This window comes from Cordyceps fumosorosea (assembly GCF_001636725.1).
Source record: "Cordyceps fumosorosea ARSEF 2679 chromosome Unknown scaffold_21, whole genome shotgun sequence".
Taxonomy (NCBI): domain Eukaryota; kingdom Fungi; phylum Ascomycota; class Sordariomycetes; order Hypocreales; family Cordycipitaceae; genus Cordyceps; species Cordyceps fumosorosea.
In genome coordinates, this window is record NW_017387321.1 from 312,405 (window position 1) to 321,945 (window position 9,541).

A 9,541-nucleotide genomic window follows, 5' to 3' on the forward strand; every position below is an offset into this window, starting at 1 on the left:
GGCGAGCGCAAGGGCCAATGGCGGATGAGGCGCGGGCAAAGGTATTAACTAGTTATGCGCCTCGAAAGGTATTGTCGTGAAGGGCGCATCAACAGCGTATTAGAATGCGAGGATGTTCTCGTCTGTTGCGATGGCCCGATGACTGACTGGTATGTGCTACTGCATGTCTTGGAAACACCTCCTACATACCTACAGCCCTGCCCTATCTATCCATCTGATTCTAGGTACCTAAGAAGCTAAGGTACCGTACCAGAGACAGACAATTTATATGCGTCCGTTGGCTTGTATTGTTGCTCCCCTGGCCGCCTTGGGAGGCATTCAGCTCATCTGCATAGATAGTGTCGAAGCCACTGAGGCTGTTGGGCGGCAGTCATGGTGCTTGATGAAGCAGCCACCAGTACAGCCACGAACAGCCACAGAGCCGCGGGTACCTGGCTGCTTACTGGACAGGCACGAGGGGTACCTACCGAATTAGCTGGGCATCTCGTGCTTTCGGACAGGGAATAGACGGGGGATTTTCAATCAATCAATATATTACGTTGGATAGTTTTTGACAATCCCCTTTGATAAGTGGATAGGTACGGATACCCAATGTGCAAGTTAGGTACCTTTAGCAGGGAATTGTTGCCCGCCAAGGCCCCCTCGGAAGCAGGTACCGTGCCACCTTTCCCAGGTACGCAGGTACTTGCTCCTCCTCTCCACTCCCTTGCTTCGGTTGTCACAGCGGCACCCATCGACGTGACGCACCACCACCACAGGCATGACAACCACCAAAATCAACAACCACAACATTTTCCTACCGACCATTCGCTTTATTCTTTCTCCTCGACCTCTCCCTTGCTGCTACTCTGCAGCCACTCAGTTCAGCTGTCCCTGCTGCTTCAACCACCACGCACCATTCCTCTCACCATACGGGTACATCCAAGCCCTCTCAAATCGCAAACAGACAACCACCACCACCACCACCACTACCATTACACAGTCCAGGCTCGCGATAGCCCCGGTTGCCTGCCTCGCCGTGCGTTTTTCCTCTTAACAGAATCACCCTCCGATCCTCCGTCCTCACGATTATCCGATCCTCCTCACGCCGCACCGCACAGCGCCCGCCCTTGGCCATCTAGCTGCATTATAATTCCTTTCTGCCGCCTGCTTGAGCTTCGCCCACCGCCCTCGTAGCGCCTTGTCCCGACAAACCGACAACAACACCAAGCTTTGCGACCCGGCCCCTTCTCTCCGACTATCTTGCGTCCTTCCGGCTCAGGAACATTCCACACCGCATCGAATGTGACCCCAATCGCATATACACTCGGCCTCTTACTCTGGTCTCTCCCTACTCCCTGCATTGGTCGCTCGACCATTCGAAAAACACACAAATACTCGCTGCTAGACAACGAGACCCGGTCCCCACGAGACGCCCCCGTTGAACGATTCACTCCCTCACGTATACGCAACGAACCGAACCGAACCACCATTGTCGGTCGATCCATTGGTGATGCCACAACATCTGGCCCCGCAATCTGGACGAGTCGGTTATAATCTGCTATAGAGCTTGCTTGCTTGCTTGCTTGCTTGCTTGCTTGCTGGCTTGCTTGCTGCTTGAGCAAAGCGGCTGCATGATCAGCCTAGCGACAACAGACAAAGCGGTTCTGGGAGCCCGGTAATGCTTTCAAGGCGAGCTTCTGCCCTGTCATCATAGCCATGCCTGTCGATCGCCAGGCCCAATTTGCCCAAGGCCGCCCCGGTCTCGTAGCCACACGGGAAAAGAGCTCTACACCGGCTACCCCGTCCCGGAGGGACAAGATCCGCGAGAGCTCCGCCCATCAAGACCCCATGCTCAAGGATTATGTATGTTGCCACCTTCTCGCTCACGTCTATCGCCTCCTGCCCGTCACCGAATTTCAGTCGCCTTCTTTGCTACATTGTGTCTGAACCCATCTTTACTAATTCGACCCCCGTCTCTAGCGACTTGGAGAGTGCCTAGGCAAAGGCGCATTCGGCTCCGTCTACAAAGCCTTCAATTGGAACACGGGTGAGGCCGTCGCCGTTAAGCAAATCAAGCTTGGCGACTTGCCAAAGAGTGAACTGCGCATGATCGAGGTGTGCTACATTACAATCTCCGTGTCACTGTCGTGTTGTCCCGGGCTAACCACCTCCTTCACTGGTAGAGCGAGATTGACCTCCTCAAGAATCTCCACGTAGGTTGCACACTACGTTCCTATTCTACGCTGCTCCGTCACTGACCAATATCCAGCATGACAATATCGTCAAGTACATTGGCTTTGTCAAGTCTACCGACTGTCTCAATATCATTCTTGAGTAAGCCTATACATACGTCGCCCCTTCGTCGGCGCTTTTACTGATTTGCCGGCCCTAGATACTGTGAAAATGGTTCCCTTCACTCAATATGCAAAGCCTACGGCAAGTTTCCGGAAAACCTCGTCGGCGTGTATATGACGCAAGTACTTCAAGGCCTCCAGTACCTACACGACCAGGGTGTCATCCATCGTGATATCAAAGGTGCCAACATCCTCACCACCAAAGATGGCACTGTCAAACTGGCCGATTTTGGTGTTTCCACCAGCACCTTGGCCGGTGGCCAAGACAAGGAGGCCCAGGTCGTCGGCACTCCTTACTGGATGGCGCCTGAAATCATCCAGCTTTCCGGTGCCAGCTCCGCTTCCGACATCTGGAGCGTTGGCTGCACCGTCATCGAACTGCTCCAAGGAAAGCCACCCTACCATAACCTAGCAGCCATGCCTGCGCTCTTTGCCATTGTCAACGACGACCATCCTCCTCTGCCGGAAGGCATTTCCGCGGCTGCGCGGGATTTTCTCATGCAATGCTTCCAAAAAGATCCCAATTTGCGAGTTACAGCAAGGAAGTTGCTAAAGCATGCTTGGATCATCGGGTGCCGCCGAGCCGACGCACCAGTCGCCAAGGCACCTGCAAACTTCAACGAAGCTGTCGAGGAAGTCAAACAATGGAACAAGGCTCTCAACTCCTCGGATGCCCATCTACGGACTTCTACCGGCTCAGACGCTCCCCCGGCGGCCCGCTTCCCGGGCGGGACACCCGCCAAAGGACCGCTGTCAATGCAAAAGTCCAAATTTGGCGTCCAAGCATTCAAGACACCCGAGCTTGCCGACAGTGACAACTGGGACAATGATTTTGACACTACACTCTCACCTAGTGCCCTTCATCTGCCAAACCTTCGAACCCAGGACAACTTTGGCGGTATGCTTTCTAGCGATCGTCTCAAGGCGTTCGCTTCTGCAAACGATTTACGAAATGATAATAGTTATGATGACGATTTTGAGGGCGAGCTACTAACGATCAAGGGCCCCTCACAACACGACCTAGACCTGCAACAGCAGACTATCCGACCAATCTCCAAGGTTACGGCGCCAGTCGCCGAGGCCAGGAGGCACGCCCGGCAAAAGTCTATTCCAAAGAACACCTTAGGCTCCCCCTTGCAGCCTACACGATCTCCCCCCAAGGCTCATTTCAATAACAAGTTTGAGCTACCCACCCGACATGACATTGCCTTTCGTGAACAGAGCGCCGAGGACTATTCCGATCTATTTATAGAAAACGACAATGTCTTCAACCAAAGAGTAAACCAAGTGCAAAAGGTTGGTGTGCCAAGCCTAGACAGTCCCTGCAGTTCTTACTAACATGATCAGGGTATTCGCGGTCCAGACTCGCCTCAGCTGTTCCATCCTTCAGATCTGACAAGTCTTCCACGCTCTATGCTCGCTCCCGATGGTGGCAGCATCAAGAAAAAGACCGCTTCCCGCCCCTCGGTCCTGCCCGACCGGCCAATGCGGCGTACGCGGTCTTCTGTGGAAATCCAAAAATTTGCAGAAGACGACGATGAGGACTTTTCGGACGTTTTTGGCCCAGAAAGTTCCAATGCTACCAAACCAGTAAGCGAACGTGGCTCAGAGGATGGCGGCTTGATGCTGCTATCCAAGGTATCAAGCAACTCTTGGCTCGGCGATGACGAGGATGAGGACGATCCATTTGCGCTCATGGATCCTGGCTGGGACGAGATGGATCTGGAAGCAAATATTGCACGTGACAGACACGCTCGCTTAGCAGAGAAGATCGAGGACTTGGTCCGGTCCCTTACAATTGAGCAAGGCGAGGCAACTCTGATTGAGATTGCTGAAGACTTGCTTGCTCTGTTGTGGGAGAATACCGAAGCCAAGAATCTCATCATCAGTGCCCATGGTCTTCTGCCCATCCTCGAGATTTTGGAGCCTTGCACTGTCAAAAGCAAGCAGTATATGATCCTGCAGCTTCTGAAAGTGGTCAATGCCATTATTCTCGACGATGTCGAGATCCAAGAAAATCTCTGCTTCGTTGGCGGCATGCCTATCATTACCAAGTTTGCCGCTCGGCAGTACTCAGATGAGATTCGCCTAGAGGCTGCGGCTTTTGTGCGTCAAATGTATCAGACGTCGACTCTAACGCTTCAAATGTTTGTGTCGGCCGGTGGTCTTAATGTCCTCGTCGAGTTTCTTGATGAGGATTACGACAATGCCCGAGACTTGGTCCTTATTGGTGTAAATGGTATCTGGAACGTCTTTGAACTCCAGGGCCCTACGCCAAAGAATGACTTTTGCCGAATCTTTTCGCGAAGCAAGATTTTGTATCCCCTTGCCCTCGTCCTACACCGCGTACTCGACGAAGAAGGCGAGGACGAGCTTGAAGAGCTTATCGAGGGCCGCATTGTTAACATTTTCTACCTCTTCAGCCAGGCAGAAAACTACGTCAAAGAAGTGGTGGCAGACCGACAGGTGCTAAAAAGCGTCCTGAAGGATTTGCGCCGCATGAGTCCTGTGCATCAGATTACGATGCTCAAATTCATCAAGAACCTTTCCATGCTGTCGACGACAATTGAAACGTTGCACTCTGCCGACGCTATCGAGTTTCTCATTGACCTGCTTGGCTATGGCATGAAGAAGGGACAAATTCATTTCCGCGAAATGTCGAACCAGGTCCTCAACACACTGTTCAACCTCTGCCGTTTGAGCAAAGAACGCCAGGAAGACGCTGCTGTCGGCGGCATCATCCCTTTGCTCCTACGCATCATGCGCACGGATCGACCGCCCAAGGAGTTTGTGCTGCCGATACTCTGCGACATGGCACATTCTGGATCCAAGGGGCGTCGATACCTATGGCAAAACAAGGGCCTCGAATTTTATGTGTCACTGTTGACAGATCAATATTGGCAGGTAACAGCTCTCGATGCCATTCTCGTGTGGCTGCAAGAGGAGACGGCCAACGTCGAGAGCTACCTGATTGATGGCAGCTTCACAAGGGCCATCATTAGTGGCTTCAACACCAATCGCCTCAACTCCTTCGACTCCAACCTGCTGGAGCCCCTACTTAAGCTCTTACGTCTGAGTCCCGGTGTGGCCGCCTCGCTTGCCAAGCCAGAAATGTTTGCCGGGATCGCGCAGCGGCTTGGACACAAAAAGGCCGTCGTTCGTTTGAATTTGCTGCGTCTGGTGCGGACCATCATCGATGCCTGTGACACTGCTCTGGGCAATGGCGATGGAACGACATCTCTCAACAGCGCCCAGGTGCGGTCACTCATGGAAGTGATCCAAACGCTAGCTGAGATCGACTCTGCGGTGCTGGTACGAAACCTGGCGGCGGAGCTGGTGCGATCTCACCTTGAAGGTCGTCCCTCGCCAAGCGCAGTAATGCGCCATGACAGCATCGCTTCTTCACAGACCAACTCCTCATCCTCCTCGCGACGCTCCGCTACGCGACGCAATACCAGCTACACGCCGCCTAGCCTGCAGTCGTCCATCTCCTTCCCACAGACCCCGACGCATCGAAGTCGCGCCAGCCTCGCCGGCAACGCCCTTATCGAAGTCGCTGCCAGTCCACGGCGCGGCGTTGTCGGTGCGGCCGCCGGCATCCCTAGCGCGCTAGACCGCGATAACCTGCTCTTCCAGCAGTACCGCCCACGCAGCCGTGACGGCGGGACCAACCTGCCAAGACGCGTCAGCGGCGACGCCAGCTCCACCACGAGCAGCCACAGCAGCAGTGGCTTCATGGTGCCCCCGTCCTCGTCTTCTTCGTCCTCGGCGGCTAAGAGCCGATTGCCGCGAACGTCGCTGGCCAGCATGACATCTAGAGGTGGCGTCCTCGGCAGCAGCGCAGCGGCAGGCATCCGCGGCGAGCCGGCGCCGCCCATGGTCGTCCGCAGCGAGAGCAGCGCCAGCAATAAGGAGAATGGCGGCGTCGTCGGCGGCGTGGCCCGCATGATGATGGGCCCTTGGGGAGCCGCGGCCGCTGTTGCGGGCGCGGGAGGGGCAGCGGGCAGCGGCCGGCGAGAGAGTATGGCGAGAGACCCGACGACGGGGAAGAGACGGGTGCGCGCGCCGAGCGACGCCAAGTGGTCATGAAGTACTGTTTCGATGAACTGTCATTAATGAATTATTTATACAAGGCCTATCTCCTTGATTTGTACCTTGCCATTATTGTCTTGTACATGGGAAGGGGGAGTTGACGCGACCAATGAATGGATAGATGGAGTGGGCGTCCAAGTTACAAACGACGTTGTTTGAAACATTTTTTGCATCATTGCTTTGTTCCTCTTTTCTATATATACATCGCCTTGACGGCGGACAAGTACAGGATGTCACTTACTGTTACCGCCGACAAGGTCTACCTACCTATTGTTAGATCCCATGTTACCGTTAGAAAAAAGAGCCGATGGCGGTTGAACAGCACAGCAAGGCAGGCATACAACGGAATTCAGAATCAAATTACGCCAAGACATCATTCTTTGAATTGAACAGACATAAAGTCACAAACATATTTCCCATTCATGTCACGCGAGAAAAGTGGCAAGACTTGCATTGTGTGTACCAGTTTTATTGATCTAAACTACAGTTTTCCCTCCCTCCACATGTGCAGCTCCCGGGTAACGAAGAGAAAAAGAAGTCCTTCCCGTTTCGAGGAAGTGACGGACTTACCAGCGTTAGACCAAAAATACAATGAGTCATAAGACAGGGAGAGGGCAAGAAGACAAATTCTTTCCTTCTTGGAAAAAAAGAGAGAGAAGAAAGAAGAAAAAGAGTGTTACAAAGACAAGGTCCTCCAAAACAACCATCGATTTTCAGTTTTCCTCACCGCGCGGTCCAGGTCCGTTCAACGGATGCCCTGGACGGCAGGCAACCAGGCCGTCTTTTTCCAGAGACGGGCAAAGTGAGGTAGAAGTAGACGCTAGGTCTCGTCAATGTTGCAGAGAAATCTCGAATCCGTAAAAGAGAGAAAAATAGAGAGAAACCCCCAAAAAGCTGCCATGGCTATCGTTCGTCCACTGATCCTCCTCTGTAATGTTCCAAGGGAAACCTTTCCCAGTGTGCAAGGCCGTAAATAATAAGTATAATAATCCATGAGAGACGAACCAAGAAGTGAATTATAGTTTGTTGGGTAGTTATGTAGTCGTCGTCGACAAGTTCGCCCAGTCGTTCAACGGAACCTGAAGTGAAAGATAAAGAAAGTGAAAAAAGAGGCGAAAATTCAAATGCAATCGGGTAATCCGAGCAATCATATCACCAGTGTCCGGGCGTCAATCGTAAAATTAAAACAAGAATAAACAGGAAAGGAACAAGTCAGCAGTAGACTCAGGCGACAGGAGCAGTCTTGCGCTTCTCCACGCTGGTGAGCACCATCCTCGGGGCTTTGCGCTGCAGGTCGACAGAGTCGTTCTCCTTCTTGAAAACATAGGCAAAGCTGCCAGTGGCGTCGGAGGCATCGCTCTTGCGAGTCATCTGGCGAGAGCCAGGGCGATCGGAGCCAATAGCTCCCCAACCGCCGCTAGCCGAGGTCCTAGAACTGGTGCACTCTTCCTCGCCAACCAGACTGCCAGAGCCGCTACGGCCAGAGTCCGAGTCATTGTCAGTGATGGGAGAGCCAGAATCCTCAGCCGTCTCGGAAACGGGACTCATGCTGCCGGATGCACTACTAGTGCCCTTGCGGCGAGACATGCCAGCGCGCACTAGATTGTGAACAGCAGAGCGTCGGGTGCGAGTAGCAAAGTTCTTGGAACCCTCGTGCTTGGCGGTAGGTTTCGCCTTGAGCTCGTCAAGAGAAGGAGGGCCGCGGGGTTGACGAACAGGATGTTCACCAGCGCGACCCTGGCCAGGGCCATATCCACCAGTCATGGGAGTGATGGGGAAAGAGGCAGTCTTGGGGCCAGCAGACTTGGGGCCGTCTGAAGAACTCAGGGCAGAGGCGAGAACGCTGTTGACCGGGGCCAGTGACGAGGCCTTCTTATGGCCGCGACGGAACGCCATGGCGGAGGGGGGCGGCAGAGGGGTCGGCTCCGCGGGAGAGTCAAATCGCTTGGGAGGAGATACGCTGCGGAGTGAGCTGCGCTGAGGCTCCGGGGGAGGCGAAACCTGAACGCGAGGAAGACCCTGCTGCTGTTGATGCTGTTGGAGCTGGAGTTGGAGCTGCTGAAGGCTGTTAAAGGATGAGGCACTGCTATCACGGTAGTGCATGGGGGAGGGAGCAGAAGCGGTGGTGTCCACAAAGTACTGGCCAGTAGCTTGGTTGAAGTAGAGCTGCTGGCCCTGGCTCATGGCAGCCTGGAGCTGCTGCTGCTGCTGCTGCTCGAAAGACGACATATGGTGCAGCTGAGGGCTGCTGATGTTGAGGTTCTGGAACTGCTGCTGGGCGGCGTGCTGGGCGGCAGCGGCCTGCACGTTTCTAAGCTGCTGCTGCAGGAGCTGCTGACGCTGGGCAAGGTACATGTTTGTGGCGACGAGTTGGGCGTACAGGTTGGGATCCTGGGCCTGCTCTTCCATCGAGAGCTCAGGAGGGGCCAAAACCTGCTCGACGTGGTACTGCTGATTCAGAGCAGCGTGGTAGGCAGGTTGCTGCTGCTGCTGCTGAGAGGCGTACTGAGGATAAGCCGTCTTGGGAGCATTGTAGTAGCTGTCCTGAGCGTAACCGTGCAGGTTCGCAGCCCTACTGTTTCTAGCAAACTGTTGGGCTGTGGGGGAAGCGGGAGCAAAGGAAGTGGCAGTGGCAGACTTGGGAGCAGTGCGAAGGCCAGCTAGAAGATGAGACCGGCTGGTGCGCGGGGTAGGGGCACCGTTGTCGTGGACTGGCTGGTGATTGGGAGCATCGAAGGAGAGCGGCTTGATGTTTTGGCTACCGCGGCGCGAGGAAAGACCTGCAGGGGCCATCGGGAGACCACTGCCGGGCTGGGAAGAGAAGTTGGAAGACATCTGAGCGTGACCACCAGTGTACATGGCTCAGGGGCGTATGTATGAAGAAAACAAGAGAAAGAGAAGAGAGAAGGGCGAGGTTCTCAACGTCGCGATGGGTTGCTGCTTGAATTAAGAGCGTTGAAGATGCAGTTGATAAGTAGTGCTGAGATGTCGAATTATATCTCAAGGCAAGCAATGACGGAATGCAATTTTGTAACAAACTCGGACGAAAACAATGACAGGGTCACGAGGTCGGAATAATCGTCGAGACCGCGGTGTAAAATCCAAAAAAGAAA

The 9,541-nt window shown here is 54.1% G+C and overlaps 2 protein-coding genes across 2 annotated transcripts; one reads left to right on the forward strand and one right to left on the reverse strand.

Annotated features, from left to right (window-relative positions):
- Positions 1-1,698: 1,698 nt before the first annotated feature.
- On the forward strand, positions 1,699-6,425 carry ISF_07381 (cell division control protein 15, cdc15; the record flags this gene model as incomplete). The annotated part of the gene is made up of 6 exons (XM_018850984.1): positions 1,699-1,845; positions 1,963-2,097; positions 2,166-2,195; positions 2,252-2,316; positions 2,375-3,632; positions 3,684-6,425. The coding sequence occupies 6 exons, from the start codon at positions 1,699-1,701 to the stop codon at positions 6,423-6,425; spliced, it is 4,377 nt and encodes a 1,458-aa protein (XP_018701896.1).
- A 1,227-nt stretch (positions 6,426-7,652) lies between these two features.
- Positions 7,653-9,287, reverse strand: ISF_07382 (hypothetical protein; the record flags this gene model as incomplete). The annotated part of the gene is made up of 1 exon (XM_018850985.1): positions 7,653-9,287. The coding sequence occupies one exon, from the start codon at positions 9,285-9,287 to the stop codon at positions 7,653-7,655; it is 1,635 nt and encodes a 544-aa protein (XP_018701897.1).
- Positions 9,288-9,541: the final 254 nt, after the last annotated feature.